The following is a 16,200-nucleotide window of genomic DNA, read 5'->3' as shown; positions in this document are numbered from 1 at the left end:
GAAGCCTCCATGTCCCAGGTTTAAGTGATTCTTCTGCCTCAGCCTCCCAAGTAGCTGGAGTTACAGGTGTGTACCACCACACCCGGCTAATTTTTTTGTATTTTTAGTAGAGATGGGGTTTCACCATGTTGGCCAGGCTGGTCTGGAACTCCTGGCGTCAGGTGATATACCCGTCTTGGCTTCCCAAAGTGCTGTGATTACAGGTGTGAGCCACTGCGCCTAGCCAGCATTTTATATGTATTGTTTCACTTTATTCTGACATGAATTTATGTAAGCCTCATTTTATACATGAGGAGACTGGGACATCTTGATGTTAAGTAACTTGTCCATGGCCATCCAAGCAGGAAGAATAGACCTGGGATTTGAACCTGGGGGAGTCTTCTTTCCTCACCTGTGCTTCCCACCGAATTGTGCTGCCTCCTCATAGTAAATATGAGACCTTCTGTGCCCGGGTCCCTGCCTCGCTCTGCGTACGTCTTGTGCCACTCTCCTCTTCTCATTCACGCTGTCTTCCGGCCATATTGAACTTCCTAGAGTTCTTTGAAGAGGACGCTCTGATTTTTATTGCCATTGTGTCTTCACACTTGCTTTTTTGTCTTCCTGAAACACTTTTCTACTCCTGGTCTCTAAGACACCAGTCTCTCAGAAGCTTCCTCCCCAGGATAGAACTATTCTGTCTTCTTTATCTAGCTCACTTTTGTTTAAATGGATTTCAAGGATGGCATCTTTTAATATTTTTATCAGATAGCTCTTTTCAACTCCTCCCCAGACCTCCCTGCATGGATTTGATTTCCACACTGCTCCCCTAGCAGTCTACACTTACTTTACATTAGTTCTTTAGTATCAGATTGAATTTGAGACCAGGGTCTTAGTCTGTTATCTCAGCATATAGCCTGGTCACCTGTTTGGTTAATGAACGCTTAGAAGGTATGTAGAAATGTAAATTAAAATGCAGCTGAACTGAAAGTCCATTATTTGAAGAGCTTTCAAATGATCTTGTTATTTTGCAAAAACCATCAAGGAACTTACTTTACTCACAGTATCTCAAGATGAGTGACCACTTAATTAAATTACTTTTGAAGAGGCCAATTCAGTAATTCAAGACCCTTGACTAGTCTGTAATCTTATGTGAGAGAGAATTCTTAATTTTTTGACCCGAAGTTCTTTGTTTTCATTTTTTCCTCTTCCTACTGTACTATCCCAGGCCATTAGCGGTTCCCAAACTTTGCTCTTGAATGGAGTCTAAGAGATTCTCCCTGGGTGTACTGCTGCAAACCTAAGTCTTGCCCCATCTCTGGTATAAGTCAGTTTAATTGTGTAACTTATTTTTTTTGAGTCGAAGTCTTACTCTGTCACCTAGGCAGGAGTGCAGTGGTGTGATCTTAGCTCAGTGGCGGATCCCGGCTCAGTGGTGCAATCTTAGCTCACTGCAACCTCTACCTCCTGTGTTTAAGTGATTCTCCTGCCCTCAGCCTCTTGAGTAGCTGGGATTACAGGCACCTACCACTGCCCAGCAAATTTTTGTATTTTTAGTAGAGACGGGATTTTGCCTTGTTGGCCAGGCTGGTCTCAAACTCCTGAACTCAGGTTATCCATCCTCCTCCGCCTTCCAGGGTGCTGGGATTATAGGCATGAGCCACTGCACTCAGCGTGTTTGTGGAACTTCTGTCTGGGAGTCTAAAAAGAGCTCTAACATGTCAAGAATCTTCATCCAGTTCTGCTACATTTTCTCTGTCTAACCATAGTCTGTAAAGTTGGAAACCTTTGTTTCTTTGATTCCTTTATTGCTTCCTCACCAAGTATGGTCCGCTTTGACTCTACCATGTCTCTTTAATGCAGCCGAGTTTCTCTGTCTTCCCTGTTGTGACTGTAGACCATGCTGGCGTCACGTCTTGCCTGTACACTGCAACAACTTATCTTCCTGTACCCATTATAGATCCCCTCTAGTCTTTCTTCAGACAAGCAAGAATCATCTTCTTATATCTCAAATGGATTATTTGTTTACAGGGTTGTGGGAGGGGTGGGAGGCAGTTGAGTGTGGTTATAAAAGGTTAACATGAGAGACCCTTGTAGTGATGACACTGTTCTGTATCTTGTGTCAGGGGAAACTGGACAAATGATGGTACACTGGGATTATTTCTTACAACTGCATATGAGTATACTTTTATCTCAAAATGTCAGTGAAAAAGACTACTATCCTGTTTGCAAGTTTTCAGTGCTTTGTTCTTCCTCTGAGAATAAAGACTAAAGTCCTTCGTGTGATCTGTGATCTGCATCATCTGGCTTACCTCTCCAGCCTTGTTTATTTGATACCAGTTTCTTACTTGTCTGTCCTGCAGACACACTGACCTTCTTTCACTCTCTTTAACATGCTGGGTTCTTCTCACAGCTTTCCTTTTGCCCAAGATGTTAGGATGTCACAAGATACCCAGGATTTTTTTTTTTTTTAATAGCAACCCTAATTTGTATGCAGACATTTTATTTATATGGTTCTTAATTCATATCTTTTACAGGATTCCCTGGGGCAGGGTCTGTGTCTTTATCCCCAGCACACAGTACATGTAAGACATGAAAGACACTGTTTTTCTCTCTAAGCCTTCGTTGTATTATTAGCATTTCAGAAGCACTCTGAATATACAGGCCGGAGAGTAAGGCCCTAATCCAGAAATCTAACTTATGCTTTCCTTTCAGACCATGAGTTTGAATTTCTCTCCTATTGAGAGAGATGATACCATATCTAAAACCAAACTCTTTCAGGTCACGGGAGCATTTATTGGTATTAGAGGAGGGACAGGGTATGATTGAGCAAGGTTAGTACTCTTATCCTGATGTCTGAATCTACCAAAGAGCCACCTCAGGCTCTGGCTTACTGCTTTCTGGGAGAGGGCCAGCTTTGGATATTTGAGTATGTGGAGTTAATTTGGAGCTTAAATTCATCGGCCTTCTGAAGGGTCATGGCTCTTTTCATTGATGTGACAGAATCCTGTGTTGCCATAACGGTCTTGGCCTACCAAAAGTATTGTCTCAGTTGTATGAATGTGGGTGTATGACTTGGAGACTAGGAATTGCCACTGTTCTTAGTTGTGGACAATAGAATCTACTCCAGGTAGTTTAAATAGTAGGAGGTATTGGTTAGCATTTACAATTTTTGCATATAGAATTTCTGGAAAGACCAGACAACTGATCTTGGAATCTAACAGAGGTGGAAGCAGTGCATTCAGAAGAAATGCTCAGTGACACTGAAGGACTGTTTGGGCAGAGGGCCATGTCTGCTGCTGCCCGCCGTGAAGTTAGAGACCAGACATCAGAACCATTGGAACTTCTGCTGAGTTGCTGTGAAAAAACCATATGTCTTCCTGATCGACTAAGTTTGACATGAGAGCTGCGTGGTTCCAGATTACAGGGTGCCACTTCAGCCTCTCAAGTCTTGCACAGGTGTACCTACTTGGTAGAAACTATGTCACATGTGAGACCTTAGTTGTAAGGGAATCCAAGAAATACAGTTTTTTAGCTCTCCAGTCTAATATGTAAGAAAGTGTGCTAGAACCTGATGCTGTGTGAGCTAGTCTTCCTTGTCTGTTGTAGAAAATTAAAAGTTGACAGGCCTCCTTTGCCAGTGAATGTTTTACTTGGATTTAGTGCAAATGATTGAGCTTGGTACTACCTGTTAGGAATTTAACATGGAAATATATAACATGAAACAAAGTCATGATGAATATATAACATGAAACAAGGTCATGAAGTTCCTTTAGATTTTCAAGTGGTGGATTTTGCCTATACTGAGTTATGTAATTTATAGATCTATGTGGTTTTGCATAATACCCATACATTTGCATACTCATTTGTGGAATGCTGTTATTCTGATCAACAAATGTGGACTATCTCATACTAAGGTGAGACCTAGTCATACAACAAGCCTGAAACAGTCAGATTAGGGAGCTCACAGACTTGATGTGGCCAGTGTTTTTCAGTAGAAGTATGCGTTAAAGTCAACTTGTTAACAAATGTTAAGTGTGGCACTCCAAATTTACATGTGCAGTATCTGCCACTTCCACCAGCATGAAGTTCCCAAAGGGGGAAGGTATTCAGAGAGTCCAGGAATTTGCTTTTTTAGCACACTTTCATGTCGATTCTTAAGGATTCTTCCTTGGTGAAGAACCACTGATTCAGTGGGTCAGTATTAACCATTTTGTTTCGTTTTCGTTGAAAACTTTGGACTGTGTTTAAATTTGCAGCCATTATTTCTTACGTTAAAAAGTTTTGAAAATGGATGCTTCTTTTACAGGGGCAGAGTTACCAGGGCAGGTTATCTCCATGGCAGCTTCTACTCTGGCAAACTTGGCCATCTCTATCACAGGGTATGAATCAAGCAGTGAAGACCAGCCCTCCACTCAGCCTGCAGGTGACTGATGTTCTGGTGACATTCAAGGTTATTCTGGAAAATAAAATGTCAATAGAATGTAAAATTTAGGAAACTAGCATCACAAAATGCTGCTTCTGCTGATCCTTCATGTATTCTTTTTGGTTCCTGTTTTTATACCCTTTTCCCTCTCATCTTTGTACTCATATATCACTTTTTAAATACATTTCATTATTTACCTTCTTGAATGTCTTATCTTGGTTCTTTGTTCGTTCCTTTTTAAAAAAGGCTTTTCTTATTTTTCTTTTGTTCTTCATTGCTTTTTCTTTATTTTCCTTTTCTCTGTCTCCATTTACCTTTCCCACATTTCCTCCCACTTTATGCATATCTTATCTTGACTTCTTACTTTCCATTTCTTTCTTCTACAACTGTCAGTTCTCCTCCATGATTTTATTTTGCTCTGTCTCTTCCTCTTGCTTTTTCTTTTGTTCCCTTTCCCCAACCCTTTTTTTCGGGAGGACTTTTATTTTCTATCTTGCAGTCATCCATTTCTCTGGCATTCTTTCTCTAAAAGTTTGCATGCTTCATGTGTTAATATATTGACCCCTAAAACAGACCTCCCTGGTTGTTTTGGATTCATTGTCCCATGTGGCCTGGCTTTGGGAGTTGTAAGCTCCAGAGGAATCCAGTATTTAGATTTGATTTATACCAGCTGTAGAGTCATGCTGTACTCTTGCAGAGTTCAGGAATGTAAAAGGCCACCTCAGTCTGTGCTGAGAGGTCCATTAGTGCCAGAGGTATTTGGAGTTAGGGAATATTTAGAGTGAATTCTCCTTGAAGAACTGACTTTAGAAATGTCAGCTAAGAGAAAGGAATTTGCTATAGTAGGAACACTTTATTTTCTTGCATATGGAATCATGTTTCCAAAGTGGAGAGGAAATGAGGTTTTGGTTTTGGACTTACTCTTCCAAGTATCTGTCACACCTACCAACATGAAATTTCCAAATTAGACCGATACTCAGAGCAAAGTCAAACAAAAGCATCTGTTAACTAGCTTGGGCTTTAGCCCTGAAGTTAAGGGTGGAATGTTGGTCCTAATGAGGTGAGCTGACTTACTGGGGTGCAAGTGATCTCAGTAGTAAAAATTCACTCATAGCTGAATATTTAACATTAAAAACCCTAAGGAAATTATGATATAGCACTTAGTAGGCTACTGTGTGGTATGAAATTTGCTTATGAAAATTATTAAACCCCAGGGAAGTCATTCATTCAAATACGTAGTGAGCACCTCCTATATATCAGATACTGTTGTATGTGCCAGGAATTCAGTGGAGGGAGAACAAAACAGACAAGGTCTTTGCTCTGGCAGAGCTGACTTTCAGCTGAAGAGAAAGAATGAGAAGGGATAAGTGGAACATGCTACAACTATGTAAAAGACCATGGGGAAAATGTGAGGTTCTGATTATGAGAGTTCTTATTTCTTTTCTTTTTTCTAGGCTTTCTGACGTATGATACTTTTGTAATTAGCAGTCTACAGGTTCAGCCAGATCTGTATGATGACATGCTTTGTTATTAACATTTTTTTTCTAATGGAAGGCAAAATGCAATTTTTAGGATCTTAATAATTTTCATCATTAGGTATATATAGATTAATACTACTTTAAGAGTTGTACAATTTCTGATGTATATAGTATATCTTATAAAAACTAGGAGATAAAAATAATAGCATCGTATAGTAAAATGTAGCATAATAGTTGCATTGTTAGAAAACAGTGCCTCATATGAAATAATCCAGTATGGTTTCCTTTATTTGAAAATCGTTACCCCAGAAATTTGTCATTGTTTTTGTATCTCATTCATTTTTTATGTCTTCTATCTGTTTGAAAGCCCTGGGTTCTTGTAAGACTAATTGGTTCCATTTTAGATGACATAACACTGAAATGCTTTCTTGTGTCAGAAATACATATAAATGCATCTAATCGAAAGTTCTATTTTGAGGGATTTTTAAATATAGAAATTCTAGTATATGTTAGCAGTTGTTTCTTTAAATAGTTTGAATAACTTTTATGGGATAATTATAATTCTCAGCTACTTTGTCATGTATTTTGTTTTAATGACTCCCAGTTCTATCACCAACTAACTTATTCTTCGTAGGTTAAGCACCGTTGGCATTGTAATTCTCCACACGTTTTTCAGTGCATATGGAAACATAGATTCAAATATTTTTGTGTTTTTTGACCCAGTATAATCATACTATATCAGCACATTTTGAAGGCCTGAAACAGGCTGGCCTAACAAGTGGCTCTGTATTCCTGTTTCCTCATGTGGACTAATACGGTGTGTGGTGTTTTTCTTTCCCTTTTCAGAAGCAGTGGACAGGGAAGAATCCCCTCCAACATTATCTGCCTCCCCTTCACCCTCCTCCCCTTCACCCACTTCCCCTTCACCCACTCTGGGCAGACGAAGGCCCGAAATAGGAACGTTTCTTAGAAAGAAGAAAACTAGTGACATCTACTTCGTGTCTCTGGTCTGGGCCATTGTCGTCGTGCAGATCTGGCTGAACCTGTGGATTGTGCAGTTGCTGCCGGTGCCGATTGCAGGTTGTTACCTGGTTAAGTATGATCTTGTCTTGTCTTTGAAGATTGTTTTCTTCTTTTTTTTACTTTGGATTTTAATATTTGAGTTAAATTTACTGTCTTGCAAAGTAAAACAATCTTATGTTGCATTTAAATAGTATACAAACACCATTTTGTTAATGTATTATGTTGATACATCTTTAATATTTTACTTTTAAGCTCAAAAATGTCTTTAGCCTCTTAAAATTTCATGTATTTGAGATTAGTAGCTCCATGTAGAGATTTGACTGTTTAGCCATCCATGATTCTATGGAGAAGAATGTTAACGACCATCTGTGTTTTGAAATTTGAAGATCAAATGATTTTTTTTTTTTTTTTTGCGATGGAGTCTTGCTCTGTTGCCCGGGCTGGATTGCAGTGGCAGGATCTTGGCTCACTGCAACCTCCACCTCCTGGGTTCAAGCAGTTCTCCTGCTTCAGCCTCCTGAGTTGCTGGGACTACACGGTTGTGCTACCACACCTGGCTAATTTGTATTTTTAGTGGAGACGGGGTTTCACTATGTTGGCCAGGCTGGTCTCAAATCCTGAAGTCATCTGCCCACCTCTGCCCCCCAAAGTGCTAGGATTACAGGAGTGAGCCACCGTGCCCAGCTGAGATCGAATGATTTTTGAAAACTACTCTTAGGGAAGCATATTTTATATTGCCTTTTTAATTCAGAGGAAATGTAGGCTTTGAGAAATATATGGATGCAAAGTCTTGCAATTTGGCAGAGAAATTGAATTACATGTATATATGTATGTATTATATGTATTACATCAAAATGGAATCATAGTTTTCCGTAATCTATTATTTCCATATCTTAATGCTGTGGTAATTTGAGGCCCACCACTATTTTGATTCTCTTTAAAACTGTCTTTCTTCTAAGAATAGAAAAAGTAAGGAAGCCTTTTCTCTGACAGATGTGTTGTAGAAACATTCTTACCTAATACTTTTCCTGATTACTGGTCTTTCTTCTTATGGCAGCCATATTCTGCGCCAAATTTATTATGTCCTTAGTGGCTGCTGTGGATTTTGCTATCCAGGTACCTCCTGCATTGATTACTCCTCATTTCCTATGTCAAGGTTTTTCACTGTTGATTAAAATTTAATCTGATTTTTGGAAGCTGTTCTCCACCATAGTTTAGAAGTCTAAATTTATTGTCCCATTTACCTTCTAGATGATTAGTTCATTTTTATTTTTCCTCACTACATTGGATAGTTAATTAAATAGGTTTTTTGTTTTTTTTTTTGAGATGGAGTTTTGCTCTTGTTACACAGTCTGGAGCGCAATGGTGCGATCTCGGCTCACTGCAACCTCCGCCTCCTGAGTTCAGATAATTCTCCTGCCTCAGCCTCCCGAGTAGCTGGGATTGCAGGCACGCGCCACCATGCGCAGCTAATGTTTTGTATTTTTAGTAGAGACGGGGTTTCACCATGTTGACCAGGATAGTCTCGATCTCTTGACCTCGTGATCCACCCGCCTTGGCCTCCCAAAGTGCTGGGATTACAGGCTTGAGCCATCGCGCCCGGCCCTGGATATTTTTTTTTAAACACTTATTATGACCAGAGCATGCTATAGTGGTGCATGTCCTCAGGGAGTATACAATATAAATAATATAAATGGTTGAAGTTTGTATCTTGTTTTTTTTTTTTTTTTTTTTTTTGGGAGACAGGGTGTTACTTTATCATCCAGGCTGGAGTGCAGTGGCACAAACATGGCCAACTGATGCCTCGATCTCCCAGGCTCACTCAAGCAATCCTCCCACCTCAGCTTCCAAAGTGCTGGGATTGTAGGTGTGAGCCACTGTGCCTGGCCTGTATCTGCTCCTTGTTTCCTCAAACAGAACTTCTGTTAGGCAGTTGGAACAAGATACAGTTTTAATTAAGCAAGTCACAGAGCAGATTCCATGGTCATGCTTTCGGTTAAACTGAGTAAAACAGTTTAAATTGCTCTACTGGCTTGTTCCATACTTTTTTGATGATTTCAATTTTTGGTGATTTTCCAGGTGATTTCATTATGATGGAAAACGATGTGAAATGGTGTTGCAACTCTCTTTTCCTTTAAGTTTGTTAGCAGGAATTTCATTTCTTTTAGTCATAGCTTAACCTGGTCATCATAGGAATTTGACATGATCCTGGGAGAGGAGGCTGTGAATAAGGTGGCCCCTAAAGGCTTTTCTACAGCTTGTAATTACCCTGGACTTACTGAAACTATAGAATTTCTTCTAGGGCCTTTCTAGGGATTTAAAAATGGTAAGGAAGGAATTGTTGAACTGGTGTGTAACACTGAACTCATGGTTCAATATAGCAAATGGTGTACCTTTAGGTTGTAAGGCCAGAGCTAAGAATAGAAATATCTAGAGGCAGGCAAATTATATATGATTGAGATCCAGGGTCCAAACTTCAACGCAAGACTCACAGTTGAGTAACACTTACTTCTGGCCCTACCACCTTCTTAGTTGGCTTCTAACAGGAAGCTTGACTTCTGCTTGAAGGGCCACTGCACTGCCCAGCTCCAGGAGGAGACAGTGTGATCTGAGAGTGGTCCCCACTGAAGTTGCAGTGCACAGCCTTGGGCCGTTTGTAGCAGCCCTGCTAGTACTCAACGTACGGATTCCCCATTTGATGCTGCTCTCAACCTCTGAACCCTGGCATCTGTTCAGATGTTGAGATCAGCATCGAATGGGGAATCAGGAACAATACCCTGCATTGGTACAAAATCATGATGCATATGGAATACCTTATAATTTTCTAGTCACTAAATAACAAACACCTAAGGAAAACAACATTTGATAAGAGCATCTGTAAAAGCCAAGGAGATGAGGAAGTGTCAGTTGTTTATATTCTTTACTTAGGAAGGCGGATTGTCTTGGGGGCCGGAATTGTAGTCACTGAAATCTTCACGGTAAGAGTATCTTATGTTTATATGGGCTGTAAAATAATTCCTGACTCCTTCAGGGTTTTAGACTTTGCGAAGAAGGTAATATATATAGACAGGTGAGGTGGTTTGAAAAGTTACTTGGTCTAATTCCATCTCTTTGGCATACTTTGAATCCCACCTTACTTTTTAACACTGATCTTTATTTTAATACTAGCTTTGCTGTTTTAGAAAGTCCATGTGAAATTAAGGAAACTTTTCATGTTACAACTTTTTAATCTACATTTTATTTATGTGTGTATTTTTTTTTAAATCTTCTTTTAGTCTGGATACTGAAAAAGCTTGTCATTCACTTTGGAGTCGTGGACTTCCTGGAGAAACACTACCATGTGTGGTGGGGTATTATCGAAAGCTTCCTGAAGGAGCGGCAGGGAGCTCTCGCACCTTGGCCCATTGTTGGGCTTGGAAAATTCTTGTTAAAAGTTGATAGCAAGGTATTGTATTTTAAGGACTTGGGCTGTCTTAACGGAGTTAATGTATTTCATGGTTTGAAATCTTCCATTCCGTGGTGTTTATATTATAATTGTTGATAACACATTTAATATCTAATTCTATGATGAAAGTTTTAATGTTTAGAATTATGGTTTACATAAGGATAAGATGGGTTTACTTTAAATGAGGCTTGTGTAAGTATTTTTTCCTCATAAAAGTGGGAGAAATGGATCTTATGATTTAGATATTATGATTTAATTCCCTCATAATATTAGGACTAAATTGAAATCCAAAGAGGTTAAGTGATTTGCCTAAAATTATGTAGCTAGGTAGTGGCTCAGTTTATTGAATATTTTTGTGATAATTCCCATGTGTCAGATACTGTATTAAGTCCTACAGAAAATCAGATGAGTCATAGAAAACCAGATACAGAAGCCTTGTATATTGGGGAAAGACAGCAATTCATGAATATTCAGAGATGGTGGTTAGATTTGGAGCCTCAGTGGTTAAAGAGCGTGGAGTATGAATCTGTAAAGTTCCTTAACCTTTCTGGGCCTTGTTTCCATACTATTAAAATGGGTACAGTAGCATCTACCTCATAGAATGGTGGTAAGGATTAAATGAGGTAATACATGTACAGTCCCTAGATCAATGCTTGGTAAGCTCTGTGTAAGTGTTAGGAATTTGTGTATGAAAATGTGTATGGGATACAGTGGCAGCACTGAGTAGGAAATGACTCACTGTTGATAGAGTCATGAGAAAGGGAAGGAGAGCAGAGGCAGTGATACTGGAGTAAGTTTGAAGCATGGGCGGGAGTTTCTTAGGTAGACATGGCCAGAAGGGCAAGCAGATGGAGCAGTGCAAAGGCGCGAAGACTCTAAGCCTACGAGCATGCCGGGGGGTTTTATATATTTTTAGTTGTTGGATTCCCAACAAAGGTGCGGTTATCATCATTTCAGTCGTTGTATATCTTAAAGGAATACTACATTCTCTTGATTTTAAAACTTTGATGTGTTACAGTTTTTCCACCCCTAGTTTTTCCTTTGTCTGGGACAGTTTCCTTCTCATGCTTTCCTTTTCATTTCTTTTCATACTATGATTGCATTCTCTAATGATATTCCACTGTTCTTATCTTTCTTTCTCACCTTATCCCCTATCCTCAAGCTCTGGCACTGGCTAAATAAGAAGGTAAATGAACACCCAGATGTTGATTTTTACCATTGAATTCTGTAACAGCCCCCGTATTGCCTTTCTCACTCTGTGTTTCTGTCCAGGTGTCAAACTAAGTTTCTGTTTTCAAAGTTTTAATTATAAGCTATGGAAGGTCATGAAGCATGAACACTATCACAGTGTAATATGCTGAAAACTCAGCAAAGGCAGCGTAGGATATGGATGGTATCTTCTTGCTCAAGTGTTTGTAAGAAGTTCTGTCTCATAGTCCTTTTCTCTACTGTAAATGATTTTCATTCCTTTAAGTTCTGTAGATGTGGCTCAGCCTGATATTCTAGTCTCCTTTGATTTGTGAAAGCACATTAGGCAATGGTTGTCGTAAGGGTAATAGAGAACTCTCTATATGCTACTTCTTAAAATAAATGGCACAGGAAGTTTTTAAAAAGACAACTCTGAAATATTTGTATGGTTTCATTGGCTGATAATTTTATATATTATCTTTTTTTAAATAACTAGTATTTCAAGATTTATTTTTAACTTAAAACAGATTGTAGTCATCGCCTGTGACATCGAATTTTGTGTTTCCTCCAAGGTATGAGGTTGTGTTTATGGTAAATGCTTCACATGATTGGCATGGAATTATAATAGGTATACTTTTAATAAATTTAAGAAAGGCTAATCCAGACATATTAGGAATGCTGAACCTTGACATATAGTCCACATATTGTAATGCTCAAATTAATTGTAATGAATCAAATTACCAGGCATGGTGGCACACACTTGTAGTCCTAACTACCCAGTAGGCTAAGGCAGGAGGATTGTTTGAACCCAGGAATTCAAGGTTGTAGTGAGCAGTGATTGCACGTTGCATTCCAGCCTGGGTGACAGCAAGACCCTGTTTCCTTAAAAAAAAAAAAAAGTAATAGTAATTTCAGTGAATCTCTAGGACAGATAGCAAGCGATGACATCATTTATATATGTTGTATTTAAACATAATAAAACTATATACCTTAGTGTTCCTTGGAAATGTTATATCAGGCCTTAAGAAAGATGTGGTGGTACTTGAAAATAGATCAAAATGAGACTTGAATGGGATTAGGATTTTATTTTTTTCTGTTGAAATGGAGGAGAGGGGAGACAATGCCTAACGTTTTGAACGTCGGTTGAAAAGAAGCCTTGTGTAAAATAAGCACCCCCACACTCTCACTTGGCTGTTATAGCTCAATAACTATAAAACTAGTATGGGCAAATGAGTTCAATCCTGGCAAATGATGTACAAATATAAGTCACGTTTTAAAATTTTGATCAAAGAAGGTGGTTTCTAAAAATGTTTTGTTTTAATTGTTTTTTAGAGACGGTCTTGCTCTGTTGCTCATGCTGGAATGCAGTGGCACGATAATAGCTCACTGCAACTGTGAACTCCTGGGCTCAAGCTATCAAAGTAGATGGTTTTGTACTTTTCTCCAATTTGTGTTATATTGAAATGAAATTGCCTTCAAGAGATGGGGGAAAGGAGAACTAAATTCATTGGATTTAATTTGATTTAACTTTGGTGGTCTAAATGAATTAGATTACCTAATTTATGAACCTAATTCATAACTGAATCATTGAGTTAGTTTTAAAGTATCTCTAAAATCAAGTAACTTTTTTAATTTCTTTGATGATTCCATGTAACATAATAAAGCATTGGTGTAAAGTTAGCGTAACTCTTTGAGATTTTGAGTGGGTGTATTTTAAGAAAGGAAATTCGTACGTTGAGAACTATTTTATTACATTACATCTCAAAGTCAGAAAATTGCAGCACTGGGTAATTTTGTTATGTAAAAATTTCAAGTGGAGTGAATTAGGAAGCCAATTCAAGAGAAGAGAGGGTGAGAAAGCACACATCATGGTTAATTGCAGTGTAACCTATTTCTCAAAAGAGTTAATTGTTTTTTTTTCTTTTCTTGCCTTTTTAAAAAATCTGAGACAGGATCTTGCTCTGTCCACATATTGTAATGTTTATTTTTAACTTAAAACAGATTGTAGGCTGGAGTGCAGTCACGTGATCTTAGCTACCTACAACATCCACCTCCCAGGCTGAAGCAATCCTCTCAACTCAGCCTCACAGGTGTGCACCACCATGCCTGTTTTTTGTTGTTGTTTTTGTATTTTTAGTAGAGATGGGGTTTTGCTATGTTGCCCAGGCTGGTCTTGAACTCCTGAGCTCAAGTGATCAGCCCTTCTCAGCCTCCCAAAGTGTTATGATTGCGTATGTGAGCCACTGTGCCTGACCTTGTTTTATTTCTTAGTATTGATTATTTGCACCCAAGTGGAATTTTGTTTAAAAACAAAGCAAAACGAAAATTTATAGGCCCAGAATAATGTGAGAGAAGAAAAACTCAGTAGTGGAATACTTTCTTAATAGCTTGATAAATAAGGCCAGTTAGTGTAGAAGTTTTAGAGTGTCTTTTGGTGTAACTATAAATGTACTGACATCTCTAAATTTAAAAAATGCATGCCCTTCATTCACATTTGAAACATTCAGATTGCCATTTTAAAATTATTTCTCTTCTCTTTTAGAAAAATAAGCCTTAAAAATTAAAGTCACTTCTCAGTCTTTCAGCATAGAAACATTGGGGAAATTTAGAGACTTTTTGCAATTTCCATGTAAAGGCAGGTGGTTTTGTTTCCTTTGCCGGAAGCAGAACATGGAACAGGATCAGCCTGGTGAGATAGCACCTTTGGCCTTTGGTACCCTTCTCCATTGCTTCCTCTCTTTGTGTTTCTCTTTGCTGTTTCTTTGTGAGTCTTGTTCTATGCAGTCTTTCAAGGAGTTGGTTCTTCTTTTCCTCTGTCCAAGTTTTTTATCGTCTTTGGTTTTTTTCCTCTTTTGATCCTCAGTTTTATGTACCAATTCCCCTTGCACACATTTTTTTTTTTCTCTTGACCTTCTCTGTTTCCTTTTATTCTTTAATAAGTCTTAGTCTCTGTTTCTCCTTCCCACTCTTTCCTCTCTCACCTTCTCCCTTCTTGTTCTGTTCTCAGCTAACTTAACTAGCCACATGTGACAAAAACAACAACTTCTTAGTTTCTTTTTTGAGCATCTTAAATAATTTTGTTAATTTTAAATTTTAGTGAAACATCCAACCTTCACTGTCATCCCTTGGATATGCATTTTTATTTAGGTGAATCTGAATTCTTTTCAACCTTTATGGCTTGTGATAGAAAAATTTTACCCTAACTGAAAACTAAAAAATTTGATATTATAATGTCAATGTACATAATATATTTTTGAATATTCTATGTTTTACATGTTAAAAATACTCAAACATGTTTCTAAATAGAGTATTATTTACATTTAAAAATATATTTCAGGATGTGACTTTTCTGATTAAAAATATAGAGGCTCCAACATTATTTTCAGAAATTGTAATTTGTGAATATAGATCTAGTCTTAATTCTGAAGTTATTTATGCTTGCTTATTCAAATGCATAGTAATTAAATACTTAACCACAGCACTTAGATTTTGGAGATATAAAGAGGAGTGATACAAACCTAGCTCTTTCCTCGGGAAGCTGCCTCGGTAACTAGTTTTTCATTTGGTTTCTGATTGTGAAAGTTTTCAGTTTCACTGATTTTAGAATTTAACTTCAAAATATGACATCTGACCTTCCATATCTTAGAAACCTGTTATTCCCTTTTTTTTTTTTCCAGTCTCTGCATTGTGTTTGATGCTTTGGTAGCATGCACTGAAAATTAACTCTTCTGTTTGAAGCTGTAATTGTCAAGATTAAAGATTAACTTTTCATCTTTGAGTTCACTTTAGCATCCATCTCTTAGTGACAGTGTCCTTGATGAAAAACAGATAAGGTGGGGGGCGGGGGAACACAAGCTTACAAACATTGAGTGAAAGTAAATGCTGCAGAAGTCATGTTTTTTTGACCAACATTCTTTATTTTTGGATATTTAATTCACCATTTGGAGAGCATAAATCAGATTTAAATTAATAACTTATTTAGCAATGCTATTGTTCATGCTGGGGTTCAGGGGTGCACTGTGGTGTTTCAGCAGTTATTCATCTAGTTAAAAGTAGTTTTGAAATGTTAGGTGGTAGCTTTGCATGACAGGCATTCTAGCAATCAAGTATGTATTCTGAAAACACAAGTTGTTTAAAATGTAGGATTATTTGTGGTTGTGAAAGATGAGGGAAGTTATAGCAAGACAGAATGTCAGCATTTAGGGAAAGCACAATTTTAATTATTGATTAAGGAACAGCTACTACATTGACTTTTAAATTTGTATCAATTATAATCATGTCATAAAGCTTATGTTTTCAAAAGAATAGAAACTTCAAGTAGAACATCGGATTTTAAAAAGCATTTTATTATGTATTATGAAACATTTCAAACATAAAAAGATGTAAAGATTATGCATTTATCTACCAACGACTGCCCGATTAGTAAAATAAATTAACCTGAAGCCTGTTTTGTGCTCTTCCTTGATTGTGCATTCACCTTACAACCCCTTGGTCCTCGGGCAACCGTTATTTTTAATTTGTTATTTATCATTGCCTTAACATTAGATTTTTAAAGTTACTGCCTTTGTAATTATAATGATATCAGATGGAAAAAGTATTTTGAATGCAGTTCCTCCTTTAATTTGCTCCAATTTTATTTGCATTTTTAAGGCCATGCCTTTATT

At 37.9% G+C, this 16,200-nt stretch overlaps 1 protein-coding gene across 6 annotated transcripts in view; it reads left to right on the top strand.

The window, feature by feature from the left end:
* TMEM245 (transmembrane protein 245) overlaps positions 1-16,200 on the top strand; it is a 105,117-nt gene that overhangs the window by 21,161 nt on the left and 67,756 nt on the right. The window contains exons 4-7 of one of the 6 annotated variants that reach the window (XM_003925248.4): positions 4,286-4,402; positions 6,727-6,960; positions 10,179-10,348; positions 11,511-11,534. In XM_003925248.4, the coding sequence (XP_003925297.2) occupies positions 4,286-4,402; positions 6,727-6,960; positions 10,179-10,348; positions 11,511-11,534 (545 nt within the window). The remainder of the gene's footprint in view (positions 1-4,285; positions 4,403-6,726; positions 6,961-10,178; positions 10,349-11,510; positions 11,535-16,200) is intronic. The other 5 variants (XM_074395137.1, XM_010335987.3, XM_074395138.1 and 2 more) reach the window with 5 other exon arrangements.

Source organism: Saimiri boliviensis, chromosome 2 (assembly GCF_048565385.1).
Source record: "Saimiri boliviensis isolate mSaiBol1 chromosome 2, mSaiBol1.pri, whole genome shotgun sequence".
NCBI classification, from domain to species: Eukaryota; Metazoa; Chordata; class Mammalia; order Primates; family Cebidae; genus Saimiri; species Saimiri boliviensis.
Note: the sequence above shows the minus strand (reverse complement) of the source record. Positions and strands in the feature narration are given on the sequence as shown.